Source organism: Eucalyptus grandis, chromosome 2 (genome assembly GCF_016545825.1).
Source record: "Eucalyptus grandis isolate ANBG69807.140 chromosome 2, ASM1654582v1, whole genome shotgun sequence".
In the NCBI taxonomy this organism is placed as follows: Eukaryota; Viridiplantae; Streptophyta; class Magnoliopsida; order Myrtales; family Myrtaceae; genus Eucalyptus; species Eucalyptus grandis.
In genome coordinates, this window is record NC_052613.1 from 12049207 (window position 1) to 12063810 (window position 14604).

General features: G+C 38.5%; 3 protein-coding genes across 3 annotated transcripts in view; 2 read left to right on the plus strand and 1 right to left on the minus strand.

The window, feature by feature from the left end:
- Nucleotides 1–14604, plus strand: part of LOC120290326 (putative disease resistance protein At3g14460) — a 116352-nt gene that overhangs the window by 15115 nt on the left and 86633 nt on the right. The gene's annotated exons all lie outside the window — the stretch shown is intronic.
- On the minus strand, nucleotides 1061–2502 carry LOC104424305 (folate-biopterin transporter 1, chloroplastic-like). Its single transcript, XM_010036674.3, has 2 exons — nucleotides 2302–2502; nucleotides 1061–1499 (listed from the first exon to the last, which is right to left on the minus strand). The coding sequence occupies exons 1-2, from the start codon at nucleotides 2375–2377 to the stop codon at nucleotides 1276–1278; spliced, it is 300 nt and encodes a 99-aa protein (XP_010034976.2). The 5' UTR covers nucleotides 2378–2502; the 3' UTR covers nucleotides 1061–1275.
- On the plus strand, nucleotides 10738–12999 carry LOC120290327 (ABC transporter F family member 3-like). Its single transcript, XM_039306297.1, has 4 exons — nucleotides 10738–11245; nucleotides 11432–11517; nucleotides 12531–12593; nucleotides 12685–12999. The coding sequence occupies exons 1-4, from the start codon at nucleotides 11092–11094 to the stop codon at nucleotides 12760–12762; spliced, it is 381 nt and encodes a 126-aa protein (XP_039162231.1). The 5' UTR covers nucleotides 10738–11091; the 3' UTR covers nucleotides 12763–12999.

A 14604-nucleotide genomic window follows, 5' to 3' on the forward strand; every position in this document is an offset into this window, starting at 1 on the left:
AAACTAAGACAGAACTCGGATTCTTCGCTTCGAGCTCTTCATCATTCGGTTACTGCTACAATATTGAAGATAAGTTCTCTCTCATTCTCTGGATTTCATTTTTCAATTCAAGCAACGGCATTGATTCTCGGCCCTTTTCTGAATCTCCAGTGGCTTCCTTATCGACTTTCCCTCACCATCGCCCTCTGGACACCGTTGGCACACACCGGTCGTCGCCATCCGAAGCTCTGTTCGCCCCTGTTCTCGGTCATCATTGCTGAAGTGCTCGAACTGCAGTCAGCATGTCTCTCATGACGATTCCAGTTCACAAAGCTGCTTCCACGATCACCTTACTAAGGTCAGATCATGAATAGCCACAGGTAATCATCCTCTATCCAATCAAATCACGTATGCTCTGTTTCCTGGTGTTTTACGTACAAACCACTGCCTGGGTAAAAATCAATTATGACTGAGCCTGTGTTAATGGTTTGAATTTGCTACGTTGCTTTGTGATGATCTCGCTCACATACATGTACTGTATTGACATGCATATTTGATTTTCATATCTGATTTTGTAGTGCGTGCTTGATCTGAGACATTTTACAGTATGTTTGTCGACTTACTTTCGTCAATTGGTTCAATGCAGGTATAGAAAACATCGAGTCTCGACATGTTGTGCTGATCAACGAACCTGCGTTTGGATTTGCTGGAACTAGCTTATACCCGACTGGTAATGTTTAGCTCATTGATATGGTGTTGGGTTGTTTAATTACTTTTCTCTGCTAAATCCTACCTGCGAGATGTTTCGCGTGTGTATACCATTTTAGAACTGAACATCTCAATGGATTGAAAAGTATATAATGGTCGTAGTTTGTCTGCCGCTGCGTCTGTTGATCATGTGGCCACGGGAAATCCACTCTTACAGATTCAAGCAGTATGCAGAAAGCTTCACTATACTTTTGATATCAGCAAAGGTGACCATTGTAAGCTCGATGAAAGTGCTCCCAGAAGCCCCGATAAAACCAAGTAATGATCTTCTTCTGTAACCAGAAAGTGGGACGGAGTTGCAGCAGCGACCTTCTAGTTCGTGAATAATTCCCCTAGAAATGAAAAATAGATACAAGAGAATCTTCTCAAGTATTAAGGAAAGTACAGAGGCATAACAACTATCAGAGGAAATGGTCACGAGTTTCTATCTTCAGACTGCTGGAACATACAAATTGAATGCTCTCAAAGGAGATCTGATTTTTCATTAAAAATCCTTCAAAAACAACGACATACCTCTGAAGGATCGATCTAGATGTCAATCATCTTTCGAATAAAGATGCAGCCGAGTCTTGAAAGGCCCAAGACACCTTGAACAAAATAGACCATCGCAACTGCAATATTGTCTGGGGACAAGTCGACCCCAAAAAAGCTTATTGAACTTGTATAGCTTTTTTCCTTGCGAAGAACATTTTTACTGGAAGTGCTTGTTTCTTTGTCATCGTTCACTGTCAACGTATCCCCATTTCCTGCCCCTGGATTACCGACGGAAACAGATATGGAAAAAACAGCATCAGAGCAGTAGTGGCATTAGGGAAGCAGCATCACACTTTTATGGATAATGTTTGAGAAATGATTGCAACAAGCTAATTATGTTCCTGACTAGAATTCGACAGCTGCCAAAATGAATAACAAGGAAAAAAGCCACTTCAGGTCAGTGACCCTTCACAGAGGAGTCCACTTCCAACGTAAGTTGTGAAGCTCCATCACTTCACAGGCCCACACATTTTTCATGTTCGAAAAGATTGAGCAGTTGAGATGATGCGCTTGCATTCTCCACACAACCAAGAAGCAGCACATATTTGCCCATCAAATTGATATTTCAGCAGGTTTCACTTCACTCGAACGGTATTTTACAATGCTCGAAGAACACTTTCATCTCTACTTGTGCAACTTCAACTAGACCGGAGAGGTGCAGATCAGCTCAACTTAAATCAGAGATGAGCACGAGCAAAGATGATCAGCCAAGAGGACCAATCTACCGCAGCATGAATTGAATTATACCCATTCACCCCTTAACCAGTTAAACCCACAACAACTTCATCGCCACCGTCACGTCAAGCAGACTCACAAGTCCTTCAGACCAACATAAACCCAAGTAAGTAGAACCCATAATTAATTACCAAACAAACATCCGAAATTCAAGCATCATCTTCCACCTACGCTCAATCAAACACCATAAAGTCCTCAAGGATAAAACAAATGCGTCCACGATTGGGGTAAATTGGCGAAAACAATCATTGGGTAAGAAAAAATCGACGCAACAATGAAATTTACCCATAGAATTCAGCAACCGGTCATGATCCTCGTCCCACCGGCGAGGGGCCGCCGGCATCTGGACGGCGGTGGACATGTCGTTACCCGGCGGCGGCCGCGGCTGCTCCGGCGGGTTCTTCCGGCGAGCTCGTCTCCGGTGCCGGGCGACGAGGTTGGACGAGTTCCTGCGAATGCGGGACGAGATGAGGAGAGCAGGGGAGGGGAGATGGAGAGAAAAGTGGATCTTCGGGGAGGGCAGTTCGGAGAGGAGAGGGTGTAAGGATTGCCATTAAAATAGAGATAAAAGGTTTCAACTTTAATTTCTTCAAAATTCCGATGGCTTCTGTTTTTATTTTATTTTGTTGTCTCCCAGTTTCGTGGGGTTTTGGATTGCCATTAAAATAGAGATAAAAGGTTTCAACTTTATTTCGTGTGATATATTATGCCTCAGATCTTACTACAAAATTAATTTGCTTCAGTACACTTTGTAATTCCTTAGGAATGTAATGGATTGTACTAGTCTTGGATTTTTTCATGAAGAAGACCCACTTTTACATTTAAAATTATTTCCCTTTTATAAAATCCACTCAAAATCAGAAAGTTTACTTGGATTTTCTTTTTTGAGGTCAAATTCGATATAATCTTAGCATTTATGATTTTGAATCCATGCAAATCTAGTCAAAAAATAAAAAAAAAGAAATAATTTATCTTTTACCATCCATTTTTTATGTGTCCCAACTACCCACAAACATAAAAGGATATATATCTTCTCTTTTTGTAGATGCTCAAAACTCATTATTTAGAATAAAACAAAACTTTGAGTTCTAGATTTTACCATCCATTTTCAACGGCAGCATAGGGTAGTTCATGAAACAAAATGTTCAAAATGTTCGTGAGATATGTTCAGATTTCAGAAACTTAAATATGATACCTCCATCATAAATTAAGATAGAGATCTAAGTGAGAGGATGGCTCCCCTACCTGCCCCATTAAGTATTCCACATTGAGTAAGATTCCAAAATATCAATACTTGAAAACTAACTGGAGATTATTGGTATCTCATCCAAGAAATCACACTCATTGAAATTGATTGAGTTTGGATCTCATGAGAAAATTTCTCTCCACTGTTTGATTACTTACATCAATGGCAGTAATGTGCTCTAATTAAGATTAATCTGTATGATGGTGTTCAAAGCCAATCTAAGAACCTCTATTACCTCTAATAACAGCAGCTCTTTTTTTTTTTTAAAACAGCAGCTACTTTAAAGATGCGAAAACAAGGACTCTCGAGTTGGTGAATCTAACAGCTAAATTTGAAGTAAGCCTGAAGATTATAATCCATTTAAATTTTCCACATAATCTCATACCAACGGTTTTATCCATCCCAGTCCCGCATTTTCTTTTTCTTTGTTTTAAAGGGAGGATGGAGAGTAGCATTCAAGGTGACCATGCTTTATTTCCCGGTTTTTATTTATTTATTATTTTTAAATGTGTCATTGCTCTATTGAGTTGTCATAAAAAAGCTCACCCCTACCATAAGGTATTCCGATATAGAATTGTGAGAAGGTTGTCATCCAACACCACTTGCTACAGATTTATCTTGCATAGACAAGTCCAATTACAAGAAGCACACCAAATCAAGTGAGGTCTTGTGGCTGGCAAGATAAGATACATATCATTATCCTCGTTAGGGGGTTATCTTTGTGACCTGGCATTTATGAAATGATCATGTTATACCATTAGGTCAACAATAATGGGGATCTATAGTCTCCCATAATTCTACATTATACAGTCAAAAGGGCCATTCAAGAAAAAAAAAAAAAAAATGATCGAAGGGTCACTCATTTGTACCCCGATATGTCTTGTTCGTAGGTTTTTGGTTCCTTTCACGTGAGTATGAATACAATTTGTTTGTCCAATTACTCTTATAATTGTTTATTTACATGACAAAATTATTTTTAACGGGGGCAACTTGATTTTCTCATCACAGATTCTTTATTTATTCTCATTTTCTTCTCACTAACAAGCTTTAGGTGGAACTTAAAGAGTCCAAAATGATTGTGATTGATATGAAATTTTTGTATTGATGATCGCAATTGGCGAAAAAAGGGAATTAAAAAAAAATTCTAGGGCCTAATTATTATTTCGAGTGGTATAAAGTAGTCTTTAGTTTATTTTTCATATATATGCCTCTAAGCATAACATTGATATTACTTGAAGAAAGCAATTATCAACTAACAAGGGCTCTACTTGATTAACTGAAAATTTAGTATTTTCAATTGGTTTCTTACCAACCAAAAAAAAAAAAAAAAAAAAAAAACTGGTTTCTTAGAATTAATTTTTGAGTAAATGATTTTTTTTTTTTTTTGGTAGAAATTTGAAAATGAAAAAAAAAAATTAATTTATGCTATTTGGATAGAAAATTAGATCTCATTCTCTAATATGGGCAGGGAAAGTGGTTTGGGCCAAATACTTCACTTTTTTGGTCGAACATTCTCCTTTTTCTTCTTCTTACCACTTTCTTTTATCCCTTCTTCTCCGCCCGGCACCGTGAAAAACTAAACACCGTTCATTCACACTGCAGCCATGGTAGTCACAGAATACAAAGTCAAATGGTAGCGACCAGGTGCGGAAGAGCACGAGAAGCCCCTCCGACCCACATTTTTTTTATTACTTGGCCATCCGATTGGTGAAATTTCCTCCTCCCTGGCTTTCTTTTTTCTTTTTATCTCCCCCTGAATTTTTGCTGGCTGTGAATGGTGGCGGTGGTGGTCGTGGTGATCGAGTCTGTGGTGGTGCTTGTTACTGCGGTTGGGAATGGTTTTGAAGAAGGATGGCTCAATGGGGTTGGCGATTTGGTTCTGTTGGGTAATCGATGTTGGTGGTAGATGACGATGGTGGGTAAATGGGAGGGTGGCATTCGCGCATGTTTGCAGAGGAGAGGAGAGGGATGATGATGAAATTGGTCTGCGATAGTGAGAGGGGTAAGTAGCAATTTTAGATTTTATGATCTGAAATTATTCTCCTCAATCTTGAGGCGTGGCTTTTCCTCTCAGTGGAAATAATTTTCCTGGACCAACTAAATTTCTAGCATCAAACAGTAGAAAAAAAGAAGAAGAAGATATTCACATAGGGATGGAAAAGGAGGGATGTGAAAAGTAAAGCAACAAACCCAATTGGCGTATTGCAAAGTCCTGGTCTTCCTAGATTTCATTGAAGTTTCCTTCCCACATAGGGATTGAACGCGACTTTCCTGTTCATCAATGTGATGCTTAGAGAGTTATTATTCAATTGACTATACGTTATTCGTTGTGATTTTTTAACTCATTTACCGTTTCCAGATTAAAATAAACCAAGTTGCTTAATGGATTAGTTGGTGTGCCTGACTTGTACATTTGTAGTGCAAAGAGCGTGGTTTTGTTTTCCTTGTTGAACAGACAAAGTTAGCTGCCTCTGATAACTTGTAGATGTGTAACAAAAAGTCTTTGTCTTCGAATAAGATATCTGGGGATAATCTCTAAACATTAAGAGAGGAGAAGTTTTGGGCAAAAAGTATTTTACCTTGATTTCTCTAACCATTGATGTGTATCCTTGGAAGTCTTGGTCTTTGTTTAATGTTTTTGGGAGGTGAAAGTCTTTCTCACCATCGCTTCACTTCACCATAACCCTTGCTGTTATATACTATGACTCATTCACCCATTTTATATCTCCATTAGCTCATTGTCACTTTGCTTCACCATAACCTGTGTTCTCTACAGTTGACGGATTCACCCATGGCCATTGGGGAGATCCTTTTGAGTGCCTTCCTTTAGGTCCTGTTCAAGAAGCTGGCTTCTTTGGGACTAGACTATATGCAAAGGGAAGGAGCACTGCCCTTCTCTGGAATCAGCATCGACTTGCTCAATAAATGGGGGAAGATGCTGGACACAATCAATGCGATGCTGGATGATGCAGAGGACAAGCACTTGAGTGGTAACTATCTAGTGAAGCTATGGTTGGATGATGTTGGGGACCTGTTCTATGACATGGAAGACTTGCTCGATGAGTTTGCCATCGAAGCCGCTCAGGCCAAGTCAGCGCAGAATCTAGCACAAGTGGAGGTGGGGAGGTGAAGTTCTATTTCTTTAGCCAATATAAATCTTCCAGATCCAATCCAAACTTGAGCTCGCTCGTGTCTAAAACTAAGGTTCAGAAGATCAATGGCAGGTTGGAGGATATTGTTGCCAGGAAGGCTTATCTAAGCTTGATAGAAAATGATGTGGGTAGAACTGACTTCACCAACAAAAAGCCCCACAGCACTTGTCTATCAGAGACTTTTTTTTTTTGGGCACGGAGAAGGAAGAAGTGGAGATACTCAAATTATTGACTGGTGAAGCTGAAAATTCTGATGCCATGTTGAGCATAATCCCCATAGTTGGGATGGGTAGTGTTGGAAAGACGGCCTTGGCTCAACGGCTGTATAATGATGCCAACGTGAGCAGTTGCTTCGAGAGAAGAGCATGGGTTTGTGTTTCGGATGTTTTTGATGTTCTCAACATAACAAAGACTATTTTGCGGTCGATCACCGAGTTGTCATGCAAGGACAAAGATCTCAACTATCTTCAAGTTAAGTTGAAGGATAGTCTATCAGGGAAGAAGTTTCTTGTGGTTTTAGATGATGTCTGGGTATGGGGAATGGACTGCCCTCTTAAAGCCATTTGAAGCAGGGGTTAAGGGAAGCAAGATCATCATCCCAACTCGCAATAGTTCGGTTGTTTCCTTAACATGAGCTTTGCCCCATCCTTTGAAGGAGTTGTCTATTGATAATTGTACAAGCTTATTAGCCTTTCATGCTCTTAGAGCAACAAATTTTGAGAGGCACCTTGATCTTGAAACTATAGGCAAGAAAATAGCTGAAAAATGTAAAGTTTCACCTTTGGCAGTGAAGGTGTTAGGTGGTCTCCTGCATAATAAATGGGATCTCGATGAATGGGAAGCTATCTTAAATAATAGAATGTGGGATATTCCAACGGGAAAAAATGATGGGGTTCTCCTATTTTTGAATTTGAGCTATGTCCATCTTCCTTCTTATTTGAAGAGATGTTTTGCTTATTGTGTGGTGTTTCCCAAGGATTACAAAATTGAGAGGGATGAGCTGGTACTCTTGTGGATAGTGGAGGGCTTTTTAGATGGACAAAAAAAGAAAGGAGAATAACTTGAGATTAGGACGGAATTACTTCGATGAGTTAGTATCCAAATCATTTCTTCAATAATCAAGTGTCATTGCATCTAAGTTCTCAATGCATGGTTTTTTGAATGATCTAGCAAAGTCAATTGCAGGTGGGACATGCTTAAACTCAGGGGAGTCTCAGCTAGTACGAAATGAAGACGATGCATCTCTTGTGAAAACTCGTTATGCATCATTCATCTCGTCATGGTCTGTTACATCAAAATGCTTGAGAGCATCTTACTGAATGAAGGTACTAAGAAATTTAATTTTACTTCATATTGAATCCAGTGGGGGCAGCAAGTTCAACATTTCCAACAAGGCATTGTATGACTTGCTAATAGAATTAAACTACTTGAGGGTGGTCTCATTATGTCATTGTGACATCATAGAGGTACTGAATTGTGTTGGTGATTTAAAACATCTTCAATATCTCAATTTCTCATACACAGACATCAAAAGACTACCTAATTCAATTGTCGCCTTATGTAAATACAAGCTTTGATCTTAGGAGGTTGTCAAAAGCTTTTTATGTTGCCTCTAGGTATCACAAAATTGGTGAGCTTACAGTTTCTTGACATTAGAGATACACACAGTCTAAACAAGATGCCTTTGGGTATTGGTAATTTGAAAAATCTTATTGTCTTGCCTAACTTCGATGTAGGAACTAAGAAAGGGTTACAGTTAAAGGAGTTGAAGAATTTGTCCTATCGTCAAGGAGAATTAGTTATATCAGAATTGCAAAAAGTGCAAGAAGCTAGAGATGCTGTTGATGCTAATTTTTTTGGAAAGCAAGGCCTTAGCAACATGTTCTTGCATTGGAGTGAAGATTTTGGAAATCTGTGGAAAGATAAGCATGAAGCACAGGTGCTTCACTCTTTGCAACCTCGCACTAATCTTGAAAATCTCACCATCTCATATTATGGTGGTGCAATATTCCCGTCATGGTTGGATGGTCCATTCTATTGTAAGCTAGTGTCTTTGTGCTTACGGGGCTGTCCTAATGTTATATCGCTACCCCAACTTGGACAACTACCTTTACTTAAGAAATTATGTCTTAATGGTCTACATGCAGTAAGAATGGTAGGCTCTGAATTTTATGGAGGTAAAGGGCCTTTCTCATCCTTAACAACTTTGAAGTTTGAAGAGATGTTGGCATGGAATGATTGGTCTCGTTATGCCGGGGTCAGAAGAAGAAGTACCATTCTCCTGTCTTTAGCATCTTGTTGTCCGGAGTTGTCCTTCGTTGGTTGGGACATTGCCTTGTCAACTTGATTGTCTCATAAAGCTTGAAATCCATTTGTGCCCACATTTGAAAAATTCAACTAGTGCGGTTTGTCTTCCATTTCTCTACAAGTTATACCTTAAGGATTGTAATAAAGGGATCTTAAAGTGCTTGGTCAACATAACTTCTTTAATCATTGTCAGGGTTCAAAATCTTGCAGAGCTTGTTTGCTTTAATCATGAGATTATGAGCTGTTTGGTCAAGCTAAAGGAGCTTCATATAAGAAGCTGTGACAAGCTAACATACTTGTGGCAAGATGGAAATGAAACACGAAATCTTACTTGCCACTAGGAATTATCCATCCAAAGTTGTCCTAAATTCATGTCTTTTGTGGCAGGAGAAGGAGAGATAGAGCTGCCTTTCAACCTCAAACAATGGAATTGAGGGACTGTGTGGGTTTACAAAAGCTTCCAAGCAAGATGCACACTCTCAGAGATTTGTTAATTGAGAAGTATCCAAAACTCATGGGATTATTAACAATTACTCCAAATGACCCCACTAGCAATAATCCGATGCCTCAACTTGCTGCTCTCAAGACACTTATTATTGGGCATTGTGAGGGAGTGGAGTTGTTGGAAGAGATCGTTGTAGAATTGCTGAATTCTATGATAGCTGTTTGAATTTGGGAAGCCTACCACAGTGTCTTAACACACTCTCCCATTTCACTCTTTTGAAAATAAGTAACTGTCCGACATTGGAGATAGAGTACTTCCCTTCCCTTCCCATCACCTTGTCATATTTCTTTCTCTATAACTGTCCAAAGATAAAGTCTCTACCAAATCAGTGGCATCATCTTATATCCCTTCATATGCTATATATTATGTATTGCCAAAATATCAAATGCTTCCCCAAAGGAGGTTTGCCTCAATTTGCTGGACCTACAGTTTTAGCATGTGAGAATCTGAAGCGTATAGTGAGAGAGTGGGGCTTACCCATGCTCACATCCCTCAAGTTTCTGTTAATTGACTTGAGCATGGGAGGGGAAGTAGAGAAGGTATGGTTTCCTTCGGAGGATGATGATGCGTGGAGTCTTCTCTTTCCTTCCTCTCTGACATGTCTTTGGATATTTAAAATGAGGAACGTGGGAAGACTATCAAGCTTTCTTCACAACTATCTTTCCTCTCTCACATTTTTACACCTTCACGATTGCCCGAAGTTGAGGTGCTTGCCAGAGGATGGGCTCCCTCCCTCCCTTTGAGAATTGCGCATAGATGGGTGTGAGATTCTGAAAGATCGATGCTTAAAACTCACTGGCGATTATTGGCCCCTCATCCAAGAGATCCCGAGCATCCTCATTGATGACGTTTGAATCCAGTGAATCCATGTATGGTCAGTTTTCTAGGGTTCAAGTAAGTTTTTGGTTTTGATTTCAATTCCGCTTCCTCAATTCAATGTGTAATACAAATTGATATTTTTCCGATGGAAATGTTTCCCATGAATTTCCAAAAACTAGCCACTGAAGGTCAGACTAACATTTGAGTGGGTGTTCTCATTGGGTTGGATCGGCTCTGTTTCATTGGACAATAAACTATGGGACGACATATCATATCTTGAACTCTGCTTGATGCCCAAACAAATTGTGAATGCAAATGCACTATGCTTTGCATTAGAATCCTGATGAATCATTGCATTCCGCCATCATTGTCCTCTGCATTTTCAGCGTTTGTTGTATATTCTCTTCACAACAATCTTTTTCTTGTGCCCCAACTCATTCACCATTGTAATTTGTATTGGCAAAATTTCTTGAAGGACCACTTGCAAACACTTTTGAGGTAGGACTAATGCTGTCAATTTTGTGCCATTTTTTGCAATTAAAAAGAAAAAGGAAAAGAAGCGACTAATTTTATTTGGTGCACTGGTATGTTCTAATTTTCCTTCTAGTAAATATGATCTATATAAGGATAATCTTTTCGATATCTTAAACATGATTGGTTATGTGGAAAAAAGTGACATGATTGAAAAGAAAGGAGGATCCAATTCTTTTTTATGGTTTTCTTAAGAATCTGAACCTTCTTTTTGTTGATGATGATCCTTCACAGTATTAAGCAGTCAATCTGGGATAAAATTCTAGGGCAGTTCATGGCTTCAAGCTTTCAATACAACTCCAATTCATGACAGCATTGATATTCCATAAATCACCTTCCCTTTGGGTCTTGATCTCTGGCAGTTTAGGAACTATTGCTTGCAGCATGCTAGAACTTTTAGCCAATATACTTATGGTTGTTTGGTCGAGATTGTAATGATATGCTGCTGGCCTCCGGGTTTGCATTGTCAGCAGTGACCTCTGGGTTTGCATTTGCGTTTTACTCCACCGTGAAATATGATTTCATCATACATCATGTCATTTTATTTGAAAATACCTTCTTATGAGGCATTCTTCCTGCAGGGTGTTTCTAAACAAAAGCTTCAAGTTCACTTGGGTTCCTTTGGTGTAACTGAAAATCTTGCGCTTCAACCAATGTGTATCTTGTCTGGTACATCTTTCTCTTTGCTACTGTTGCATATGTAAATTTTTTGTTGTTGCAATTTTCATATGACATTGTGAAGCTCTATTGGAGATTAGTTAATTTGTAATATGAATTTTGGTTCACTGCGTACTTTTCTCAAGGCTTTTTGGATGTTATTGCACACATAACATGGTGCTTTGACCATATAAATAGGTGGTCAGAAAGGTAGAGATGCGTTTGCCAAGATAACTTTCAAGAAACCTCACGTAGTTATGCTTGACCAGCCATCCAATCATTTGGTGAGTTTTAGTCATTTTTCTGCATTTTTCTCATAAAATAACTCATAATTAGATTGATTATATTTTTAATATGTTTTTGTTGGGCAAAGTGCTGCTTCACGAGTTGGGGAATGGGAAACGGGATTCTCGACCTTGCACCTGCTCGGTGCCCATCCTTATGCTCTACTGGTGGGGCTCGCATGACCTGAAAAAGTTTAATCAACTTTGCCATTATCTTATGCATGGTACATGCTACCCCACTAATTGTTAATATAGGAGGAAAAAGAGAGAGAATAAGGAGGAAATCATGAGGTTTTAAGGAGGGACAAACATAGTCCAACCCCCCAATTTCCCACTTACACAAAACTTTCCCCAAATAAAGAATAGGAGGTCCAAAACCAAGAACGCACAACCAGAAAGGCCCAAAAGAGTCCATTCCAAAAATCAAATTTTGAAAACCCAAATCCACAAGGGCATCAAGATACAATCCTTCTCTCTCTCCTTCCTCTCTCTATATCCTGTCCCCTTTGACCTAAATGCCCCGTTCTCCTTTCACACCCAAAGGGAAGGGCTCTGCATAATTTCCCCTTCTTCCCATCCAATTGAACTTATCGGAGTCTGGTCTTGACATTGAAAATACAGTAGAACTAATCAGTGAACACGGCTACAAAGAGCCTCTGCCATCTTACATCTAAGCTTATAGTGGAACATAAACCAATCTAATTGTTCAACTGGCAAAATATAGGGAATAGAACATTTATGCTAAGCCTGATCAGTGTTTTTGTATTACAGTAGTCTATGATACCAAGTAGTTCAGATATCTGTGCCTATAGGCAGTTTTGGGCTTTGCACATAATGAATTTGGACATTTCTTTGTTTATATACGTGGCCTTTAAGTTTTACTCTGATGACCTACGGAAGTGTTATCTTTGTAAACTTTTAGTTTCTTGTCTAAGGATAGAGGATGACTCTGCATTTTTTGCTATCCCCAAATGAAGGGTTTGGATACCAACCAAAAAAAAAATAAAATGAAGGGTTTGGATGTGGTTGAGGTGCTCATTCAAGGTCTGGTCTTGTTCCAAGGAGGAATTCTGATGGTGAGATTGATTTTCTTGCCAAAATTCTTCCATTTGACTGACGATGGACTGTCTTCATAGCTAATAGCCCTCTTTTCACCTTGCTTTGCAGGCTAGTCACGATGAACATCTAATATATGCAAGCGGTGGTTCCTCAAGGCAAGGTGGTGCTTTTCCATGGGGATTTTGAGGATTTATAAGAAGACACTCCAGCTCGTGTAGAATCAAGTGAGTTCTGTTCTTAACATCAGGAAAGAGCTGTTCTCCATGGTCGAGTTACCTAAAAAAACAGAAATTGAGGCTTAGCTACAGAGATAAAGCAGAAAAAGACTAAGATCCTGTCTCCTCATATACAGGACGTACTTATAGTTGCATCAGCTCTCGTTTGTCACTTAATCATAGGATATATTCAGCAAAAAAAAAAAAATCATCAAAAGAAAGGGTCGCTGATTTCTGGGAGTAGGAAAGTGAAATATCCCAGTGCTTGTCTTGTTTGTTCATTTTTGGTTACTACCGGGTGGGTATTCATATAATTTTGTTTGTCTGATCACTCTCATAGATATGTTTATTATTCATGAAAGATAATTTTTATTCAGGCCTAATTGATCATTACTTTCCAGATTTTTTAATTTATTTTTCTTATGCTCTTCTCAAGCCATATGTTACTCTTCAAGTTGAAGGGTCTCCAATACAAATGACAACATGATTCATATTGTAGGATGAATGATAATGGCATTTTGAGTAGCGAAATTTAGAAAATTATATTAAAAAAACCTTCTTAGCTTTTGAAATGCTTTTTGTTTTCAATACATACATATAAATCATTCCAATATTTGCTCCTCAAAATTTATTTCATGTCATCACGCCATAAACTTTCATAATATGCATCAAATTGCCCAAAATCTTTTGCGATAGTGTCTTTATAGATTAGAATGTTGTATGGTACGATATGTGGATCGCAATCACGGTAGAATTAGATCTGAACAAAGTATTTTCACTTAAAATATTTCCTCAAAACAATTGGGTAGGAAAACAATATTTTCACTTTTCTTTTGGGTAAATAAATCTGTGCAAAAGTCCGAAATGACACAACTTATCTTCAAGGTACTGAAATACCAACTAGATCACCTAATAATAAAGGTAGCAAGTCATTTGAGGGACTATAATGCATATTCTTCTCATCACACACCCCTTCATCCACTTCCTTTAATAACCATCAATACTTTCTAAAACATAGCAATCTTGCTTCAGACACGTGCATAGCACGTGCCTTGCCTCAAGCATAAAATTTTGAACTAATCTGAAGAGAGATCCTTAAAATTTAGAGTTGATATTTTGTGCCCCTATAGAGGATGATGCATTTGTGAATGTAATGATCTACATAGGATCGGTACAATTAGTTGGGGCATAGGAAATTTCTAACTCAAGAAATTGGATGACATTCATTCGAATCCCATCAACTACATTCTAACTGCTTTGGATAAGAGTCACATGCATAGGTCAAACTTTTATATTAAACCAATTCATGGGGTTTGCAAGATGTCAATGGATCTTTAGCAGTTGGATTTCCACACCCATGTTTTGGATTATTAAAAAAAAAGCAATAATGTAATGATCTAAATTTGCCTAATTCTACAATCATTAGAATACCTTACTCCCCAATTTTTTTTCCTAAAATGATAATCGCCAATTATAAAAGAATATACTTTCTTTTTCACTTTGTGTAAACATGCAAACGAGAGCTCAATCACTTTATCCCCAGTGTTAAACTAATCATTGAGCTTTTAGGGTATTTCCACTATGACAGTCAACTTGGTCAGATTTAACTAGTTTTCTGAAACTGAATATTATTTTATCTTCGGTTATGAATAATTCGAAGAATCTATAGCATCACAATCTGATGTGGGACTGAAATTATATGTCACCAAATGGTGGCGTTCTTAATACGTGACTACCTGATATAATTAAAAAGAAGGGTCCCTCAAGATTCCATCCGTATAATAATATTCCCCAAAGCTAGTCTCATTTTTTT